Source organism: Sesamum indicum, linkage group LG12, assembly GCF_026168435.1.
Source record: "Sesamum indicum cultivar Baizhima isolate 11 linkage group LG12, ASM2616843v1, whole genome shotgun sequence".
In the NCBI taxonomy this organism is placed as follows: domain Eukaryota; kingdom Viridiplantae; phylum Streptophyta; class Magnoliopsida; order Lamiales; family Pedaliaceae; genus Sesamum; species Sesamum indicum.
Window position 1 is genome coordinate 6,528,998 of NC_142668.1, and position 23,094 is coordinate 6,552,091.

Genomic DNA, 23,094 nt, shown 5'->3' on the forward strand with positions numbered 1-23,094 from the left:
CCCTCTTTTCCCCAATTCTGTTTTCTCCCGTTTGACATTTTCCCAATGCATTTGTGATAAGCAAAGACAAAATGCCAAGGAATATTTTTTTGTTTGGGTGGCAAAAATAGAAAGCTAATTCAATGGCAATGTAAAAATAAAATGTTCATCAAGTTTTAACATTAGTTGAATTCGATGAAAAGCTGGAGGGTGGCGACATAAAGATTCATGGCTAGTGCTTTTTATTCTTTTTTTCCCCCTTCCTTTTATCTCTTTTACCTTGCGTCTTTGCTCGTGATCTCTTCTTTGGAGCCATCTTGAGTTGTTTCTTCCAAGCCACAGGAGCCCTCTACTTTCACTTATCAAACACTTCAACAGATTTTGGTCCTCCTACCTCTGGCTTGTTGATCGGATACTCTTTCTCCCGCGCTATTTCACTTGTCGTCACAGTGACTTGCACATCGCCATTGCCGTATGTAATCATCCCTTCCGATGAGAAACACAGAACTTCAGAGAGGTGGTCATAAACCATGAAACATGTTACATGCAAAATCTAACTGCAATTTTGTAACACCCTCTTTGCTACAAGAGCTATATCCACGCTAAACATCATACTTATAGTAATTCCTGTGTTCATATATATACGTTTGCACATAACCATCTAATTAATTTTCATACGTAGTCCCAACACGTCATAATAGGTATTATCAACCCACAACATTATATATATATATATCAAACACCACAAGTAATCTCCATGCTTACGTTCCCTCTATACAACAAAATATGATCTGTACTCTAACTGACAACGAGGAGAAAATAACATACTGGCCCGACCTGCCTGAGTATAACACGTAGACCTAGCCTTCAACAGTCAGACACCTCAAAGTCTACTCCTGAAAGAAAATATCAGCAGAGGGATGAGCCTGCCACTCAGTAGGTAAATAACCAGCCCTATCTATATATGCATATCAAACACAGCCCAAACAAGAGGAACAGGCAACACGCATGGAATACAGTCAATTTAACTCCAACATAATCAGCTTTATTACACCACATGACTATCTCATAACAAGACAATCAATCAAACTCCATTTTTCCTAGTTTGCTTACCAGAAAGTGATATTGTGTTTTTCCCGGCAACTCAATCTCACCGTTATATAAATTCAAGTGAACCCCCTTGACAGCCGGCTCATCAATCTCATTTCGCACATAGCATTTTCTTTTCGCACATAGCTCTTTCATATCGCATCAAAGCTCTTTTCATATCGCATCAAAGCTCTTTTCATTTCATTTCGCCTTATAGGCTTTTCAACACATCAAGGGGTATTCACACCACAATTATATTCAATTTCCACCACTCCCTCATTTCCACATATCACCATTCTTGTAAGCAACTAGTAACGTAAAACCATATATCAATACATTCTCATTTTCAGACATCCACAATACATCAAACAACAAACATAATATTCCAACGCATTTCCTCATTCTACGTACACAATACCGTCAATCAAATCAAACCATCCATCACTTATATACTTTCAGATAAATCATATCAGCATGAACCACAAATTCAGATAACAGTAAAACCACAAATAAAGATGACATATATAGATAATACTAATTATTTACTTACCTCAACCTCACAACGTTTCTTTCTACTCAATCGCTAATTGTCAGTCCTTTCACCTCACCCCCGTATCCTATAATGAGTTATAGCACATACAATTAATATATCGAGAATATCGTAATTTCTTTTAAATATAATATTAAATACTATTCATACAATTTCTAATAATTCTTTAATATTCCATTTCTATCGAAATACAAATCTTCGTTTTTCCTCTTTATTAACATACCATTTATTAAATATAACTTTCGGAATAATTCTATGAATTTTCTATCGATTTCTCGCTACTATACAATTTAATTAAGCAATAATACATAGAATTACATGTTTGGTTAATCATTCCGATGGAATTGTGTAAATTAGCTATAGTAATAATTAAATCTAACAAATCTAATATTTTAATTCCCCAACTATATCATTTTTATAGCAAATATGATATTTTATTCGACACTAATTTAAATAGCCAAAATCATAAAGTACTCTGATTAAATAATACATCGCTCAATATAAATTATATTTAGTAATAGAACTAATTAAATAATATAATTATATAAATTAATATAAATTAAAACATAAACTCATACCTTTCGGTTTCTTCTTGGCCCGCAGTGAAAAATTGCTAATTCACAGTAGAAATCTACATATGTGTATATTATATATGTGTGTAATGAGAGAGAGGAGAGAGAAGTGAGGTGGGCTTGGCCGCCACTCTCATCCACTCTCTCTTTTCTCATAATTTTATATGTATATATCTATATACATATTATTATATATATGTTTTATATATATTATTATATATATATAATATTATTATTATTTTATTTATTTAATTAAATTTTTCATAAAATACCAATTACATCCTTCTTAATTTCTTAATTAATATAATTTGCTCTCAAATATTATAACGAGCTCCAATTTAACTCGTTCAAGCTTTATTATATTCTAATTACGGAGCATAATTTATTTACTAATTAACTAAGTTTCATAAGAATTTACCAAATAAATCCCCCAATTATATATTATAATCTTTGGGGCGTTACAAATTTACACTTGTATGAATCAAACTGCAATTTCTCATAAGGTAACAACTGCTCTAGATTTGATCTGCATTCACGAAGCACTGCAGAATTATCATCTACATTGTACAGGGGACTGTGTAAAAGAAAGTTTTGTATAAAATCCAAACCTAAATTCCATAAATGATAACGACACTTCTGAGCTGATGCAAAGTATGCCATCTCCTGGTAGCCTCTATCTAGTACCTTATATATGAATGCATTTGGCAGTATCCCCATCTTCACCATATCTGCTTTCAGCATCATCATAGGGAGCACATGCTTAGCTCCAAAGTGCGCTTGGATAATGGCAGCATAATCAGACACTTCTGGCTGTAACCCACTGCTTCGCATGTTCGAGGAAAACTTATTGGCCTTAAAAGTCTGACCATTTTTGCACAAACCATTGATTAGGATTGAATATGTAATGTTATTGGGGGAACTGTAACCCATATGATTACTATCCACCTGACCTGTCTCAGCTAAAAATTCAACTGTAGTTTGTTCCAAGAAAAAATTGATTGCATTATTTATCCGTCCATCTTCGCACAACCCATCAATCACAGAACTAATCGTGAAAATATTCAGAGCTATACCAGCATCCATCATTTCTTTGTGCAACTGAAGAGCTGCATCAGTGTAACCATTTTTGAAGTGGCCATCGATCAAAGCGCTATAAGCGACTACATCAGGCTTGTAACCTTTAATTGTCATTTCATGCCCTACTTTGCAAAAGCAATTTATTAGTGTACAAAATGTAATGATATCAGGTTGCAAGCCCTTGTCTATTATTTGAGAAGAAATTTCCACAGCCTTTTCCATGTTTCCTTTCTTACAATACCCATCAATCAGCGTATTGAATAGGACAATGTTCAGCATCAATCCTTCCTTGTTCATCTTGCAAAATAAATTCTCTGCGTCCTCAACTCTACCAATTCTACAATAGCCCTTCATAACTATTCCATACGTGACAGCATCTGGAAAAATACCAAATATCTCTATCTCCAGATGCATGTCCATAGCAACAAATAGATCACCGGCCTCACAGAAGCCATCCATTAAGCAATTATATATATAGACGTTAAGAATGACATTCAATTTCACTATATGCACAAAATAGATTCTAAAAGCTACAAGCTCACCTTTCTTGCAAAGCAAATATATTAGGATGCTATAGGTAATAATATTTGGCAGCACTCCTTAATCCAATATTTCATAATAAACCCTGCGAGCTTTTTCAACACTTGCCATCTTAGCATAACCATCTATTAGAGCATTGTAATTGTAGAAGTTAGGCAGCACCCCATACTCTTGCATCCTTGTGAAAAAATTTTCTGCTTCCAGCATATTATTCTCTATGCATAGTCCATGTATAAGGGTCGTATAAATCACAACCGTTGGTTTTAATCCCCTCTCAATCATCTCTTCAAGCAACAATCTAGCCTTCACAATATCCCCTCGATCACAAGAAGCATCTATTAGTATTCCATAAGTCACCGAGCTAGGCAATAAACCATTTAAAACCATGTCATTGTAAACCTCCCACATCAGTTCAACACGACCCGTCTTCAGAATCCCATTCAAAAGCACATTGCATGTATGGACTGCAGGCAATTTTCTCATTTTGCGGTACACCCAATACCCATCATCAATGAGACCCCTTTTCGCATAAAGCACCAATCAGCACTCCAAACACGTTGGACGACACCCCGATGTCTGAACTTGCTTAAGCGCATTGAAAATCGAGGAACACACTTTGTGGGGCTTCCAAGTTATCCTCAAAATCTCGACCAGGCCTTCTATCAAACACTTGGCCTTCACATATAACTTCGCCTCGATTAAAAGATGAACGATGGCTTAATGGAGTTTTAAAGTTTTCGCAGGGTTCACATTTCTCGAAGCTGAGTTGAAAATCCTCAACACCTGTTGTGGGGTTGGGGAGTTGAGTATTGCAGCGGCCATATTTGAAAGATGTGGAGATGAAGGTGCTAAAGGAAATGATGGGGTTGCAGAAGAACATAAGAAAGCTAATGACTTCTTTCGGTTGCAAAAGGGTTTCACTCTTGGAGGAGAAAGCTTCATCATTGCTCCGGTGATCCCCAGATTTCTTGCTTTCCATTAACTACAAGCTACTTCGACTCTTCCTCCTTCCAAGAAGAGAACAACTTAGTGATTTAGCACAAGATTGGGGGTGAAGTAGTAGAAAAGTGGGGCTTAACACGACTGGGAATATTATTTGACGCAACCAAAGGGCTAAATTAGGAAAGAAGAATGAAGGACTCTTCCAAGCTGAATGGGATAATTAAATCCCACCCTTGGAGGCTGGATTTTAATCCAACAAATATTGCAACATAGTACCGGGCCTTGGTAAAAGTATCGGGCCGTGTAAAAATTCTGTAAACAAACCATTAGTATAGATAAAGCCAGATATACATGCTAATACTACCTAGTAAACACGACCTAATTGTTATTCTTACCCGATTTATTATGAATTCATGAAATTGCTGCAAATGTTTGACCAAGATTTGAGTATCAATTCTATATCAAATAGAAATCCATAGGCAATAGTGAGTTGATGAAATTTGTAACGCCAGACCACCCTATTTGGAGTTATCTGCAAAGAAATTAGTCCATTAAACTATCGGACCTGTATATATTAGGCAACCATTGTAGAGTGGGGGTGTTAATCATTTCTATGCAAATGATCTCTGTTTAGTTGTCCCTCCAAATTCTCTTTGCAACTACACATCCTTTCCTTCTTATCAATCATTAGAATTCAGAATTTAGACAAGAATGTAGCATTGAGATTTTGCAGAATGGGCATACACACATAACCATCAGAAGCACTCAGTTAAATGTTACTAGATTACAGTATAAATCAAGACATTACGGACTGCACGGTTAACCAATAACAAGCACTTATGGTTGCTCCCAAACATTGGTTCTGTAGCAAAGCAAAACAAGTAGCGAGTTGTCGTTTATCTAAATCTGAACAGAAAAACGTACAAAAACACAAACTTCCTTATCACAAAGGAGAAAAAGAAATCGCATGTCTATAATTCATAAATCAAGCGTGAATGAATAAATTCGGAATGAAAACAGTTGGTTCCAACAAGCATCCAACAGAGGCAAAAACTCTAACGAAGAAATAAAATCTAGGTATCAACACTGCGCGTGCCCGACGTTGATAGACAACCAACTTTTAAACAACAAAAATATTTCTCATATGAGATTGTGCACCAAACTAGATTCCAAAAAGTGAAACCCGAAGTAGAAGAGAGAGCTAGGGTTATAGGTATATGGTCACAGCTATACCTTCCGATAGAGTTTGAGAGACGACAGCGGATCCACCACAGTAGCGGCAACTGCGAGCAATGTAAAGGAACAGCTTTGAGAGTTGAATGAGGAAAGGAAAAAGAGAAAGTGATATTGGACCATGGGCTTTGCTCTTGTTGGGCCTTCAAATATTTTGGTCTGATCCTTAATCTTTTTGAAAATTATAATTTTGCCCCTTAAATACATACGTATTGTTGTAACTTGTAAGTAATCCATCAACTTTCTCTTCAATATTTTCAAATTCACCACACATTGGAAGCATTGGAATTGAAAGAGTTACCCAAACACCTCAAGTATGCCTTTTGGAGGGAGAATAACACATTGCTAGTAATCATTTCAAGCAAGCTCATTGCCTTGGAAGAAGAAAGCTAGTTCAAGTACTTCGAGAATTTCAAGAAGCCATTGGATGGACCATCACCAACATCAAAGGATTGAGCCCCTGAACATGTATACATAGAATCTTAATTGAGGAATGGGCTAAACATTCAAGAGAAACCAAACGCCGCCTTAACCCATCGATTATGGAACTAGTAAAACAAAAGAGATTTTAAAACTCATTGGTGCATGTACGATCTTTTCAATTTTCGATAGTGAACGGGTAAGCCCCACCCAAGTTGTGCCCAAGAAAACGAGCATATCCGTGGTTGAAAACTCTATTGAGAATTTGATACCTACTTGTGTTCAAAATGGTTGGCAAGTCTATATAGATTATAGGAAACTTAATATAGCTACTTAGAAAGATCATTTTACGCTTCCTCTATACATCAAATGTTGGAAAGATTAGCTAGTTGTTCTCATTACTGTTGTCTTGATGGATATTCATATTTTCATCAAATTCCAATAATACCCGCAGATCAAGACAAAACCACATTCACATGTCCCTTTGTGACCTTCGCCTATAGATGGATGCCCTTAGAACTATACAATGCCCCCGCCACTTTTCAAAAGTATATGGTTAGTATTTTCTACGATTATGTAGAACATTCATAGAAGTCTTAAGGGATAACTTCACGGTCTATGGAAACTCTTTCAATAACTGTTGGAGAAACTAGCTAAAGTTCTTGAAAGATGTGTGTAAAAGAACTTTGTGCGTAACTACGCAAAAAACTACTGTATGATTGATCAAGGTTTAATTTTGGAACATATTATATATCATCTAAGGGTATAGAGGTGGATAAAGCTAAGATAGACGTTCTAAAATCGTTGCCTTACCCCGCTAGTGTGCGGGAGATTCATTTTTTTCTTGATCATGCAGGATTTTATAGGCAGTTTATCAAGGTTTTCTTGAAAATTGCCAGCTACTCGGCAAATTTTTGCAAAAAGATATCATTTTTTAGTTTAATGATACGTGTGCAAAGGCATTTGACAAGCTAAAAGACTCTTTGACCTCGGAACTAATAATCCAATTCCCAAATTGGAGCCAACTGTTCAAGATAATATGTGATGTAAGCAACCAAGTTGTTGGTCCTCGTATTGGATCAATATATTTATCAACTCATGAAGGCTTTTATCAAGCCCATTCATGTTGTAGTTGACAATATATTGATAAATAAGGGAGGTAGATTATAGGATCATGTCAATGTACGTTTCTTCTGTAAACAATGTGGAGGTCATGCAGCTTCTCCACTAGGGATAGCATTATCACTTCATGCTCTTGTACGGACAATCTTTCAATTATAAATTTACAAACCCTGTGAATATGGATTTCTTCTCATTTCCACTTCATGATATTTGTTTCTTTGAAGAATGGTTGGAAATCCTTTTTGTATCTTGCAAGATCTTTAACAAACATTCTGGAAAAAATTAACAACACACAACAAGCTTGGAAGTTGCTTCTTGTCTTTAAGAATGCTAGGAAAATTACAAATTTTTTCCATATTATGTTCCTGCAATTCGATTATTGTTTATCAATAAGAATTTCTAGAGCTATAATGGCTTTCTTTTCAGCAAGCACTAAACCTTTACTTATAGCATACATCAGAGAATATCTCAAGGTGTCTAATGCGATCCTGCATATTTTAAGATGCAATTTAGATGTCGTCTATATAGACAAACATAAACTTTAGATTATCTTTGAAAAGATTATCCATTTTTCTTTAAATATCTAGAGTGCATTTGCAAATCCTATGGGAAGTACGTTCCAGGTATATTGTCCTTATGATATGGAAAATGATGTATATTTTTGAATTATTTTCCATTTGAATATTGCAATCAAATTTAGAAAATGTTTTAGCACCTTTAATGCATTCGATTAAGTATTCTCCAATTGGGATGTAATAACTATCAAATTCTGAAATATTATCAATACCTTGATAGTTTTATTAACTCGGGTTTGTCTCTTTCACATCATGGTTTCTTACAAAAAAAAATAGTGCTATTGTAAGCAGAGACTCTAGGCTTGATGAGTTTAAGATTGATGTGTTCATTAATAATTTCTTGCATATCTTTCTTATCCTCCATGTTCATCTGGATAGACTTATTTAAAACGTACTAGTACTTGCATTCATCCTTAACTTTCAGAGTTACTTCGATCTTATTTTTATCCAACCATGCTAGAAGGTCCATATTAAAATTCCTCTGGATAAGTCTTTTGATATTTTTGGGAGAAAGTTTGCTATCTTCATTTATGTCTAACGACTTATACTGATGTATAGCTTCCTTAAAAATCATACAACATATCAACAGATATTCTATATATATATATATATATGGAGAATGGATTAGTCATTCAATCCTAATGGTGAACCATCTAAACTGAATTTTATACCATTACCTTTTATCCCCTATGGTTTATGATTTACGAGTCATAGTTCAATTTTCTCGTCCTATAGCACCTATAACCATGATCTCTGACCTGCTATATTTTCCAATAATAGGTTGTTGCAAATGATATAAGTCATCACCAAAAAATAATTTTCTTTTTCAGAGATGGCAAATTCAATTTGAATTTATTTTCAGCCTTCAGGGGATCGAATTTTTACTCTATCAACCCTAGTTGCTTGAGGAGTTAAAACTTTTAATAGCTCCTTCTCTTTACCTTCTTAGCTTGTAATCCTATCTTTGAAACGAACATCTTGATACTAAACTGAATTCTAGAGCTAAGCATTCGGTTTAAAACTGGTGATCCTTAATCAAGAGTTTAGCACCACCTATTCTAGGAATCCTAATGGGATATCATGTCATTACCTTATAATTGCTTGAATATTCCATGGATCTCAATATACTCTTTCCAAAGAAACAAATCTGGATGATGTGTATTAGAAGGGCATACGCAATCCTATAGGTTATAGAATATGGTTTATTTCCATCTTCCATAAGGTCTTTTCTTTTAAAATCCTAATTAAGGGTTAAGGCCCGACCAAAATCTTGGTCTGCTAGATTATATGCATTGGTATGATGAATATCAAACATTAATTTTTCTGCATATAAATTTTCTATCATTATTCCAAGACAACCATCTGTTAAGTTATTGATTCTTCTATCCATTACCGACAAGTGAATTTTTGAATGAATTCCTCCTTAAAAGTTGTTTTTATTACTACTTCAAGAATTTCTTTTTTAGGAATAAGTTTCATATCCATCATATTACCAGTAAGTTCCATTGAAATAACAAACTCACCTGAACTTACGTTGCAGATTATATGATGTTTCTTTTGTTTCAACCTTATTTGGTTGACGCCTCTACTGATTCCTCCAATCCTAAATCCATTATATGGGCTAAGATTAGAGTGTTGACATATGATTTTTTTCATGATTTCATTAGATACCATCATCCATGAAAAGAATCTTGATAGACTTTTAGAGGTTTGAAGCCTATATCATTCGTTGAAATTATTCTGATTTGGTTGGAGATCCATCCGAATCACTCTTTGTTTCTTCCTCATAGATGTTTTCATTTGAAGGAATGTCCTCGCATTGGTAGATGGGTACCAAATTGCATTAGTTAACAACATCTAAGATGTCATCCCTGGTTTCAAATTTTTGTAATTCACCACATTTATCGGGCAATCTAGTTATATATGCCCTTTTGCTCCACATGTCCAATAATTACAAGCTTTGAAATTTTCATTGGCTCTGATATGGGCTCGTCTGAAAGTTCTCTTTGTAGGGGTACTTCTCGTGGATCTTGTGTCTATTCATCTAGATCCTTGAGATGAAGATCTTGTTGGTCTTGTTTTCTATTCAAATTTGTATGATTTAACATTTGATTTGGACCACCATGATCTCCTTTAGAAAGAAGATTTTCTGGAACTCCTAGTGTAGGAGTTACTGTTTTCTTCTTGTACTTCCTTTGCTCGCCTGATTTTTCTATAATGGTTGCGAAACCATTAGTTTACAACAAAGAGGAATTGTTTTTATCTTAGCTCTCAGTATCTTTATGTTCTTCTAGACAGATGTTTGATAACACAATTCTTTTGTTCGTCTTTGAGGAAAGACATCCTCTTTGCTACTGAGTCCAGTTGTTCTTTAGGTATTTTGTATGATTGGATCAATATTTTCCTCCATGAACTGCAAATCTTTACAAAGAACATAGGGGCAATTATTTCGAGTCCACTCCACTCTAAAAGAAATACTTATGAAACTAATAGATATATTCATCTACTACACAAATTTCTTAACTCGAGGCTAAAGAGAGCTTGTGAATATTCTCTAGCCTTCTAGTTTTGCTTCCCTCGAAATATCCATCTTCGATGAAATGCATTTTGATTAGTCTTTCGAGTCTTTCTGCAATTGTACTTTTGAACTCTCTAGCCAGAATACTTGGTATTTTTTGGGGTATTATTCCATCTGAATTTCACCGAACCTCTAGGCTTAACTCCAATAGTCGTATGAGGTTTTGTTGGTCGAGTTCCAGTGTGGTTGTTGCCATCTTCATGGCTGCAACCCATTCATCTATCAATTTTTCAGTGTTTCTAAAGTCGACAATATCCAGGGTAAGTATAGTGCCTTATGCGTGTAAGCGCTGGAGCATAGATCTTGCCCATGGTGTATTTTCAGACATTTTCCTTGGATTTCGGCCTAGACTTTCTCTTATTCTTTTTTGCAAGAATATTGGGATGACATTGATGTGGAAATCTGTACTTTTTCTCATTGGATGATCTTGTGGAGGATTGGTTGAACTTATACTGCTCTTTGGAATTGGTAAAGTTAGAACGATCTTGTTGGTTTGGATATTAACTAAATCCATAGTGCCAAATTTGGAAAAGAATTCTACCAACTTCTTGCACATCTTATGGATCTATTCTTGATCTCTCTATTATTTTATGGATTTGATGGTTTTAAGGATTAGATCTTCTCGTGTCTTTGGCTTCGAAATCTCCGTCGCCTTTTGCCAATGATGTATAAGAGGTATTGGTCCAAAGTCACCCTTAAAACGCTCCTGGTAGGATTTGGATGTCTCAAAGGTTTTCCTCTAGTTTTTCTTTAGATGGGTAACTTATACTTTTAGATTTATAAGATTCTTGTATAGATGATGGATGATCTTTAAAATCATGTCCATCTTTTGGCTCAAGAGATCTATTTTCATAAGTATATAAATTGACCTATGTTCATAGTCTTGAACTATCTTGTGGATCTCTTTTAGATCTTGAAAGATTTTGAGGCATCTAATTCAAGTTCTTTCTGTTCAGTTCTTTTTATCATAATTCTAAGAACTGTATTATTTGAAAAATTTCTAGGATCCGTCTCCCTTGCTAGTATTCTACCATGGATTCTCGGTGGGTTGTAGTCTTTTCTTTGCGTTCCCTGGCAGTCTTTCTCGGACGACGTAGTTCCATATCCCTTCCTCTTTCTCTTATTTTGTTAAAATATCTCAATTTTTTTTCCTTGACTCAATCTCACAGCACATCAAATTTCTTGAGAAATTTCATGAATGTTTTTGTGTTTTCAAAGTTTGAAAATAGTTTCTTTTTTAATCGTAACTTGAATGTTTAATCTATTCCATACTTTGAAAAATCTCCTTCATCAGGGATTTAAATCTAAACATATAATAAAAACAAAATTTTTCAATAAAACTTGGACAGAAAATAAAAAATGGTATCATAAAAAAGATAGGATAAGGCACTAAAATTGTCAATTAAAAAATTCAGGTGCTAAAATTATAAATTTAATAAATTACGGTATCAACTTTTTGTTTTCTTCGAGTACTAAATTAAATTATTTAAAAAAATTTGATACCAAAATCACAAACTTAACCAATTTTGCATTTATCCCTAAATAATAATTGTTACACAAAGAATCATAAAGATCTGAAAACTATAAATTCTGGTGAGAAATCAAATAGTAGTAATTCCAAGATGAAATCTGACACTCTTATGGATTTCCTTTGCAATTGTTTTCCATTAAAACTCGCTTGATTTCTGAAAATTTCGGCTCTTCAGTTTGATCGATCATATGCGGATGCATGTGCGTAAGTCGTAGTGATATATAGTGTTGGAATCGCATTTAAATACAGGGTATATATTGATTATTTGTATAAAAATCGGAAACTCGATCGATGCCTGGGAATCGGAAGCTGCAGAGGAATGCTGGGCTTTCCAGTTCTTCCAGTTCCGCTGCCGATAAAGTTGAAGGTTTTCTTTCTTTTTTTGTTCTTTTTTGTTTGATTTTGTGAATTTTTTCAAAAATTGAATTTATGTTTTTCAATTGCTGATTCTTTTATTTTTTTTATTTTGTTTTTCTGCTTTACTGATTTTGAGTTTTAAACTGATGATCGCTTTCATTCTTTGACGATCGGTATGTTGCTGTTAATGCTGATCATCAGTTAATGTTGTATTAATTTTCTGTTTGTTGTTGTTTTTTTGTTTTGTTAATACTATTGAAAGGTTTTCCGTTTTGTGCATGGAAGAAGCAGAGGTTTCCTTTTATTAAAAGCTGTTCTCATTTGTTTATTTATTAAGTTATTATTATATTGCTGTAGAGGTAAAGGGGAGGTTAAAGATGGAGGGCAGTGATGATAATGGTGGAGTAGGTGATGACCGGGGCCTGTTCCCCGATCGACCAGGTGAACCTGATTGCTTATACTATTTGAGAACAGGGACCTGCGGTTATGGTAGCAATTGTCGTTTCAACCATCCCTCTAATGCAGGAGGACAAGTAAATACCTACCTGAAAATGTTAATTCTTATACTTTCTCCGTGTGCGCACGCCTTTTTTAGTTTGTTATGGGAAAAAAGATTGTTGCTATGCTTTCTATTAATTTGCTGATGATTACTAGGTGCATGGTGTTAAGAACACCAGTGAGCTTCCAGAAAGAGCTGGAAAACCGGATTGTGGGGTAATTTGAATATCTCCTTTTAACTCCTTTTGAAATAACCATTATGTGAAATGATGTTTATGTTGCAAAACCCATGCTACTATGCTTGACAACTAATTGCTTTGTTTGAGAAACATGCCTTTTAAGAAACAATATTATCTCTTAGATACTCTGTTACTTTTAACAACAAAGTTAACAGAGCACATAACCATTAATGCGGTTGAAAAGTGTTCTATTTTAAGCAGGCTGTTCACTTGTCAATTAATTAGGTGGTTCATTCTCATTTCTTCTAAACTAAGCACGCCCCATTTTAAAAGTATTAACTAAGAAGATATTCTGTTTAAATTTTGATAAGCTTGACGCTCAGTGTGATGGTTAGCTTTCTATAGTTGGCAAGCAACCTGGAATGGGCCTATGATTAGCAAATCATGTTGGAACTATCTCCAAATCTTGACTGCTTAAGTCATATTAGTTGAAGTTCTCTCTTTTCAATTCAGTGGAAATGAAAGAATTCATCAGAATCTGCACTGAGCTTGTGAAGAAGTTCATTTCTGGTTGAAAGTAACTTTGAATTGGGTATTTCCAATTTGAACTTAACAAGTGGATTACTATTTTTGACTTGGTCAAAGTTATATTCGAAGCCTTCGCTTCAGACCGAGTTGAGTTTTACGGATACCTGTAACTCTATGACTGATTATTTTCTGTTATGTCATGGTTATGAATGGCTTGGACAAGCAATCCATATAGCTTTTAGTGTCAGCTCCATCTATTTTTCTTTTTTTTGTTCTTCATTATCATTGCTGATCCTTCAGGTTAATAGCTCCATCTAGAGTAATATGCTGTGTGGTCAAATGAGCAAAATTGGTAGTCTTCTCTTTTTTTGGTCAAATGACTAAACCATAATAGTTAGCACAGAGTTGAGCTAATACACATTTCTCCAAAGTTTCCTCTGATATTTTGGTCATCCCATATGACCAGTTCAAGAACTCCTGGGACCAAGCGGTTTCGATATGTATGGTTCAGTGATTTATAGCTACTATTGGGTGTTCTAATTGACTACATTTTTCTTGCAGTTTTATCTAAAGACTGGTACATGCAAATATGGATCTACATGTAAATATCATCACCCTAAGGATAGGCAGGGTGATAATCGTCCCAAGGATAGTAAGCCTGACTCATTAATCTTATTGAATATTTTGGGTCTACCAATGCGTCAGGTGCATATGCGTTTCTCCCTGGTTCTTCCTTTTAATTCCGCATAGCATTTTCAGGTTTAACTATTAGAAGTAGATTGTCACATAATGAAATGGATTTATGTATTGAAGTTAGAACTGATTATTTTTTATCATGTAAGTCTTCAGGACGGAAAGGCATGTCCTTATTATATGCAGACTGGATTATGTAAATATGGATATGCTTGCAAGTTCCATCACCCTCAGCCCACATCAGCTGCAAATGTCTTGCCTGTGGTAGGACCTGTCTATGGTTCAGGAGCCTCTGCAGTTGCACCTTCATCTGGTGCTCCATCTGTAGGTGAAATTCCAGCACCAACATTACCTAAGGCAACTTATTTCTCTAGTTCTCTCCTTCATGTTCCTCAAAGCTACATGCCCATAATTTTATCTCCATCACAAGGCTGGAATACTTATACGGTATGCTAATTTTAGTCCGAATTATCTCCAGTTTATCCTTTCTATTTCTATTCTTCGACCTGCCTGCTTGTCTGATTTTGGTATTTGTTGTTTCTATACATGTCTCCAGTTTGACATGTTATTGTTGCATTTAGCTTTCCTAATCATTATTTATTTCTCATGGAGAAATATCTTTGAGATTTATCTATGCCATAATATATTGAGGCCGGAAGGGAAGTCCTGGAATTGCTTTTAGTCCCTTTATCATTCTGGATCTCCTTTCTTTAAGCTCCTCAATGTTCCTTCCTTGCTGAGGTACTACATTGGTCTAACTGCTTTATCAGGAAACTCCATATATGATTCTGCAAATAATGCTCTCCACTTGCTACACAATCTAGTACGTAGATTGCTTAATTTTTTCTACTCTTCATTATATAAATCATAATTCAAGATAACACTTTATGAAATATATATGAGGACTTTTTTATGGTGCTCCCTCTTCAATGTATATATGAGGAATGGGGTAACCAGGAGCAAAAATGAACTTTTTTACTATGAAAATTGTTTTAAACGCAATTACAAGAACCCTGACATTTATTTTTCAAGCCTTTCTGACCCTGTTTCTTACTTCAATTAATAAACCAAGTACTTGGATATTTATTGGTAGTATAATCTTCCTTAATTATGTAGGTACCATCCTGACAAAGTGTTCACTCTTTAGGAAAAATTCAACTTGCTACAGCACTTATCTATTTGTTTGTGTCTGATGTACTTAACTGAAATTGTTGGTTGAATATCTCGTGCTATATAACACTTGTAATACTATGTCTTTTTTCTGAAAAATAGGGAATTGTCAGCCCTTTATCTGTAACTAGTGTCCTCACTGCACCAGCATCGGATGGGCAGCTACCAGTACCTTATCTGCCTCAGAGACCTGATCAACCAGAATGCCAATATTACATGAATCATGGAAGCTGTAAATACGGATCAAATTGCAAATTTCACCATCCCATAAAGAAGATCACACAATTACCGCCTAGTTCCCTTGGTCCACTTGGGCTTCCTTTAAGACCTGTGAGTTCCTTACCTCTTCTTTTCATTAGATATACTCCCTCTATCCCATTTTTTTGTATCAATTTTTGACTTGTCACAGTGTTTTAGATGATGTTCAAAAAGTGAAAGTTCTGCGCTTATTGCCCTAAAAAATGGCAGTGGGAACTAGTGGTGTATAATTGCTTTAAGTGAGTGTGTTCTTGAGGTGGGATATTATTCATTTTTAGAAATGGAGACTTATTTTGGAACTTTCCTGAAAGGAAGTAGGAATTGGAAAATTTGGTGATAGAAAAAGCATGTTTTATGATCCTTTATTTTGTGAACATACTCTGCACTTTCACTTTTTCAATCTAAAACTCCTTGTCCAGTCACGGACTTAATATCCGGCTGGAGGGAATATAGACTAAGTGGTCAGCAAGCAAATGGGAAAAACAAGAGAAACTTGTTCGTAGAATGATGATCGCTCCTATCAGAATGCTCTATCCATGGTATGTCGAAAGTTGGTCATAAGGGCAACAATTTCGGGCAATATAACTTGGGAACTTTTTATATAGTCTTGTCATTTGCGATATAGTTTACTATTTTGTGATTAGTGGGCGAACTAAGCAGGACTATGACACTAAGTTGCTGGCTGCTCTGCTTTGGGTGAACTTGGATTGGCAGCTTCTATTCTTTTTCACTTGTGCGGAGTAATAAAATTTATGGGTTCATTCGAATAAAATGAGAAAACATGTTACTAATTGACTTTGCATAGAGGAAAAGTAACAGCCATGACATATATTGTTTCAGGATTGGGAGTTATCATCCCATCAACTCCAAATTCTTTGCTGAATTTCATCCACCCACTTTCCTTTTCTACAAAGCAGGGTCTATGACCTATGCTTTAGCTTGCAAAAATCTTTTAAACAATCAGTCAGCATTAGGATCATTGACATGTGGTGTTCTATCGCTTGGATGGTAACAGATGAATTACCTTGTAATTGTATAAAGGCATATTGGAAACTTCGCTGGTCAAATTCTATGGCTGCACGAAAGCATTGGTCTTAATAAGAGCTGAAGTAGTAAGTTAAAGGATCAGTTTGCAGTGCAGTTCCGTTTTTTTTTTTTGACCTGTTCCTTTTTCTTATACTTATTTGGTTTAGATTGCTCTCCTTATTTTAAATTGAGAAATATGCTCTAATACAACATGCTACCTTTGTTATGAAATAGGTAGAGAGAACAATCTGAAAAGAAAAATTAGACTTTGTTGATAGAATATTGCCATAGGGGGAGAAGCGGATATAAGTTGGATGGTTCTAGGCTTGGTTGCGTGCTTAATGGCTAAAGAACACAAACTTATATCTGTTTCCTGATTGTTTTATTTAAAACATTTAGTAATGTTTGTTAGTACATCATATCATGATGTGGAAAGACATAACATAACAATAGAAATTTAGAAGAGGCGACTGGAAAAGCAAATTAAGAAAAGAGGGGGAGACTGCAAAAGAAAAGAAACAGGAGTGGAGGGAGATTGGGATTTTGTAAACAACAGAGATACAAGTACTAGATTCCTTTTATAATTTATCTGCTGGAATGAGAATTTCCTGATTGGTGAGATTTATTATCTATTCACGCAAAACCAGAGTTACACCGGGCATAAATCAGGATGAGGTTCATAACTTTGTATCATATTTTTATGTAATATTTTGTTTGGCTTGATGGATTTGAAGATAGGGATTTCTAATCCCTAATAATATCATTTGGATTTCTTTGGATAATTCAATCTGGGAGAGATATCAAATCCTTCAATTCACATTTTGGACTATACTATGTTGAATATTTATGGATTCCAAATTCTTTTAACGTGCAGTCATTTCAAATCCTTTTCCTAAATCCTTCCCTCAAATCTATATCCTTATATCCAAATGTAGTCTAAAGGATGAGATGAGACTAAGCCAATCACCACAATTATCCAAACACTGATTCACTTTGCTGATTTTCTGTTCATTTTATTTTATTTCCTGCTGATGTAAACTCTGGTTTTTCATAAATGCAGGGGTTACCAGTATGTTCATATTACAGTCTTTATGGACTCTGCAAATATGGGCCTACCTGTAAATTTGATCATCCCTTGGACGGTTATGCATACGCATATAGTTTGAGCGTCCCTCCTCTATCCGCGCCTTATTCACCTTCCAGTCCATATCAGAGCACCTCGTCGTTGGCGCCATCTTCTGAAACCTCTCCCTCTAAACCATCAAAGTTAAATGATTGGATCAAGAAAGGTGTGCCTGCCAGCAACAAGAGTCGGCATTCAAACACAAAAAGCGGCAGGGATTCACCTGATGTATCCGATTCTCAGCCACGTTCATCCAAAACGTCCTCTGAAATTATGCAGAACGAATCTGATTGAAGTGTTCTGTCCAAACCGTCTGAAATTATGCAGAACGAATCTGGTTTAAGTGATTTGACTTATTCAGAACCAAATTTTTGATCATTTTTGCTTGAATTTATTAAGTACTGTTTTGACGCAAATGTTTTTTGATACTGAAGTTGGAGATTTCATATGGCCTTTTCCTTCCTTATACTTCCCTTTCGTGACTATGCTGTGTGGACGGAAATATCGGTTTACTTGGAACAGAGGTCACTTGTTCCCAGATCCAGGCTGAGTATTTGTATTTTAGCCTTCCTGCTTGTTATGTCATTTTTGCCTTCAGTAAAAATTTGAATCAGGAAGCTGGCTGGCCTTTCCTTTTTGTCAATGGAGTTTAATCTTGTTTAAAACTTCGTAGGTTAAAATACATTTTTGTTCACTCAACAATATCACTAAAATGATTTTTGGTTCATTTTGTTTCACAAGTTACACTTTTAATCCCAAAGTTACTAATTTTGAATAAAGTTGATCTTACCTGTTATGTTTCCGTCAAAACTAATGGAGATGTGCATGTAAATGTGAAAAAGGGTGAAAAAAATAGGCTCCCCCCTCCCCCCATCCCTGTTCGACGCTCACGTTAGACTTTTGCAGATTTATCCTATCACACATTTATTTTATATCCAAAATAAATGGGGCCATCGAGAAAAAATGAAACTGATCCTAAAAGGCAATAATTATACTTAGAACTTTAGATTGTAAAAAAATAGCTCAAGTACCATATTTTGATTACAACCCGCTTGAGAGATCTAATTGTGAAATGAACCATTATATTATTTTGTTAAAAGTTATAACTCAAGATATGCAGTGGGTTGGACTGGGCTGATTGGCCTAAAATCGAATTGGCCTAAAAAACATAGGGTTGATCTGGCCGTGGTCTAATTGGGATCGGATTGGTCTTGGATTGACCCTAGGTATAAATAATTGGGATTGGACTAGCTCAATGGCCCTATGACTCCTTGGTCCTAGTCAGGGGTAGTGGGCCTGCCCAACTGAGCCAATTTTGTTTTAATAATATATGGCATATAAGTTTTAATTTATTTTGCTAAGTTGATTATACTAACAGATTTTAAAATTTTTTGAAACTCTAAAACTTTTGTCTTTATTATTTTGCTTCTAAACTTTTAGTACATTTATACTTTGTTTATTTTTTTCAAAATATCTTAAGTGTTCTTGGGCTTGTTATTATCTCAATTTATTATTGAAAACTTGGCCTATGGACCGTCCTGGTTAAGGCCCGAGCTAGGCTTGATTGTGGTTGTTTTATTGTGTTTTTATTTTAAATGAAATTGAGGCGTTCTTTTGAACTATTACTTAATTTTATGATTGTCTTATGAAATAAATAAATAATATATTAAATCACACAAAAATTTATAACTAGAAAGAAATAATTAAGACTATCTTAGATAATAATTTGACTAACAAACTTATAATAATAAACATAGATAATAACAGATCAAAAAAAGACTTAAATAAACTTTGAAAAAAAAATAAACAAAGAGTATTTAATGTTGCCCCCTCAAATATTTTTTCTCAAACGCAAAGCTAAGGAGGTGGGCTCCCATTAGAGAACCCAGCAGGTCTGACCCTGATGGCCCATGACCAATGTATCAAGCCCATAGCCCGTCTACGATTACTAACTTGGAGGACCTGAAAAAGAGCTCAATTTAGTAGGATGAGTCAGCTGACAACAAGGATGACATGTCATATACATTTTTGGCATCATAAGACACATCACTATAAAAAGAATCTCCAATAAACTCCTCATAAATTGATCACAATCGACTTGGAAGCAGTAGGTAAAACAGAACCCATAGAAATTGGGCTGACTGATGAGACTCATGCAAACATTGATAAGTTCTTCATGATAAGTCCAACTTGCAATTGGGTTTTTTTTTTTAGCTAACTTATACAACTTTCTAACGGTATATCACAAGCTATAGCTACTTCTAAGATTCACTCTCCAACTGCCTATAATAGAGACCATTGTGCAGCTATAATGGTAACCAAGTTCACTCACTCCTCTCATTTTCTCTCAATTTTGCAGCAACTTTTTGTGTATTTTGTACTCCATAAGATTATTGTCACTCTATCTTTATATTTTATCAAGTTAGTTCAATTATTTCACCATTATTTTTACGTTATTTGAGTTTTTTCGATTATCCTTCCACTAAATTCATACTAACTTAAGCATCGGAGTATTAGCCCTTGTTTTGCAGGTTCATTCTCATTTGATCTTAGAATACAGTGAAGATCTTTCGACTATTGTGGTGCTATTGGACCCCGATATGCATTATTGACGCCATTTGTGGGAACACTTAAGTTAGAGATGTGAGAAATAGCCAACTCAAACAATGGAGGTGATAACGGTTCTTTTGAGGGAAACACTTCCTTCCCTGCTACAGCAGGATCTGCAGTACTACCTCTAGAATAAACATTTGGGGATCTTAATGCCCCGCTCCCGTTCTAGACCCGAAGATCCTACCTGCTGCCACCAACCCGCTCTTCTATGAGCAGCTCCGCTAGTTCATCCTGGAAACTATTAATTCAACCCTTTGGGGCTCCCTTGCTAGCGGAGCAGGACAATCCTCCTAGCAGGAGAAGCTCTAAACCTAAAGAGATCAAGCAACTGGAGAGCAAATTCCTACTGTACTCCAGCAGGATGAACCTATACTAGTTGATCCCGCCAGCAAGGAGGGGGTTAACTAAGAATCTCTAGAAATTTGGCGTTCCATTAGAGAGGAAGTGCTGGAACTTCGCCAATAGGTATGAAAGGAAGCCCCACCACTGGAGTATTGGTATTCCTAGGCTTTTGGCTATATGAAAAGTTCGGATTAATATCGAATATCAATCTAATAAGAAGTCTTTGTAGATATAATGAATTTAATATGTGAAAGGGAGATCATGTAACAGGTGTAGTATTGACTATTATTACAGAATTAAGATATTATTGACTAAAGCATCAAGCACCAGTAGGTAAACTTGCCTTTACCTGTAGTTGAATAGAAGTAGTAGAAAATCATAATTTAGAAATATTACGTTATTAAAAACGAGTCAGTTGCAGTGAAAATTTTTCCATGCAGTGTACACTCTGTAATTGATGATTCTAATGAGCTATACTTATCAAAGTATATTGATTCTTGTAGGAACAAAACTGTAAAATATCTACTAAATATTTATAGTTTTGGGCAGAGACTAAACCTTTAGTTTAAAGGGGTAAAATAAGAAAAACATTCTGTTCACCTATTTTTGCAGTAATCCAAATTAGGGGGTACTAAAAACAAAACCTATATCCCGAGCTATAATGGTTCAATTTGTATGATTCTTTTGTAAAATGAAATTAGACACATAAAAGATTATATTCTTGAAATATTATGATTTTTTTTAAAGAGTATATGATTTGTGGGAGAAATTTTAGAATAGAGTGCACGAATATGGTGCAATTTAGATTAGTCTGTACTAAAATCTAAATAATTATTTATATATGAAAAAGAAAAAAAAAACCTTGAAAAATATGATCAAAGCTTATAAAATTGAGTATAGAGGAAATTAGAACGATCCCCTATCATTAGAATTTACATATAATGAAAATATCTACTTTAGAGTCACTATGATCCTATAGAGGAGCCTTTTTATAAGATGACGATGCTTAGTGCATTGGAATATTGAGAGGTTAATAAAAAAAAATCCTTAAAGGTCCTGAAATAGTTTTAGAAAGGATAAAATATAGACAAATAGTTAAAAAAGCATTTGAAAATAATATAAGATTGGTAAGAAAGTTCCTTTCATAAATACCAAAGAGGGATAGAATATAAAATAAGGGAAAAAGTTTTTATGAAGGTAACTCAATGAAAAAGAATTTTAATATTTGATAGGCAAGAAAAATTGAGTCTAAATGTATATCAATCGGTACAAAATTAGGAAGGAAATTGGACCATTAGCGCATCGCTTAGCATTAGTAGTAAGATTGTCACAAATACATCACGTATTTTACATCAATGATTTAACCTTAAGTTACTAGATTTGTTAGATTTAATCGTTACTATGGTTAATTTACTTAATTTCATCTGGCACATTGACCAAATTATATAGTAGCGGAGAATTGATAGGAAATTAATAGAAATATTAGAAAATTATATTTAAGGATTATTAGGATGTTATATTTGAGAAATATTATGATTATAGAAATGGAATATGAGACTTTATATTCATTTAAGTTAGAATTATTATTATAACAGTAGTTATAAAAAGATGAGGGGTATGATAAAATGAATTTTTATGAATTAGTTGATAAACTAAATATATACATGAGAGTTTAGAAAGTTTAGTTATTTAAAAGAAATGAAATGAAAGTTTAAACTTTGATATAAAGGAAAATATTAAAATGAAGAAAATTGTACGAATATTATTTAATATTTCATTCAGAATTTATGATACTTACTATATATTGATTATAAGTATTATAGGACGCAACAATAAAGTAAGAGACTAAGCAGGCCTTTGTATTACCGTAACTGTTTGACATTTGAGGTAAGCATAACTAATTGCATTTATATATATACATATATTTATATATATGGATATTATATATTGGTGCTTTTTATATTTGACTGTGACTATTTAATTGTTTGGATTACCTTGATATCTATGAAATTGTTGTTATGCGTTTATTTGTGGTTGTGTTGTATGGACGCTAGATGGACGATTATGTGGTCGTATAACTAATTGTAGAATGAAATCGA

The 23,094-nt window shown here is 34.5% G+C and overlaps 1 protein-coding gene, 1 long non-coding RNA gene and 1 pseudogene across 4 annotated transcripts; 1 reads left to right on the plus strand and 2 right to left on the minus strand.

Moving 5' to 3' along the window:
- Positions 1–47: 47 nt before the first annotated feature.
- LOC148784803 (uncharacterized) lies at positions 48–2,232 on the minus strand. 2 transcript variants are annotated; one of them, XR_016063390.1, is made up of 4 exons: positions 2,197–2,232; positions 1,619–1,685; positions 817–875; positions 48–465 (listed from the first exon to the last, which is right to left on the minus strand). It is a non-coding gene; the product is annotated as an uncharacterized LOC148784803 (long non-coding RNA). The 2 variants fall into 2 exon arrangements; XR_016063389.1 differs by lacking the exon at positions 48–465 and having other exon boundaries at positions 686–875.
- A 399-nt stretch (positions 2,233–2,631) lies between these two features.
- LOC148784804 (uncharacterized) lies at positions 2,632–4,847 on the minus strand (annotated as a pseudogene).
- Positions 4,848–12,198: 7,351 nt separating this feature from the next.
- LOC105178657 (zinc finger CCCH domain-containing protein 3) lies at positions 12,199–18,578 on the plus strand. Of its 2 annotated transcripts, XM_011102169.3 has the most exons (7): positions 12,201–12,575; positions 12,923–13,098; positions 13,220–13,279; positions 14,332–14,475; positions 14,620–14,910; positions 15,736–15,963; positions 17,978–18,578. In XM_011102169.3, the coding sequence occupies exons 1-7, from the start codon at positions 12,500–12,502 to the stop codon at positions 18,332–18,334; spliced, it is 1,332 nt and encodes a 443-aa protein (XP_011100471.2). In that variant the 5' UTR covers positions 12,201–12,499; the 3' UTR covers positions 18,335–18,578. The 2 variants fall into 2 exon arrangements, with proteins under 2 accessions (XP_020555075.2, XP_011100471.2); XM_020699416.2 differs by lacking the exon at positions 13,220–13,279 and having other exon boundaries at positions 12,199–12,575.
- The last annotated feature ends 4,516 nt before the right edge of the window (positions 18,579–23,094 follow it).

Excerpts from the sequence above, each read along its gene's own strand:
- LOC105178657 (XM_011102169.3), top strand. The coding sequence starts at position 12,500 with ATGCCTGGGAATCGGAAGCTGCAGAGGAATGCTGGGCTTTCCAGTTCT. Across the intron at positions 13,099-13,219 it reads CCTCTAATGCAGGAGGACAA|GTGCATGGTGTTAAGAACAC; the intron begins GTAAATACCTAC and ends GATGATTACTAG. Across the intron at positions 14,476-14,619 it reads TGGGTCTACCAATGCGTCAG|GACGGAAAGGCATGTCCTTA; the intron begins GTGCATATGCGT and ends GTAAGTCTTCAG.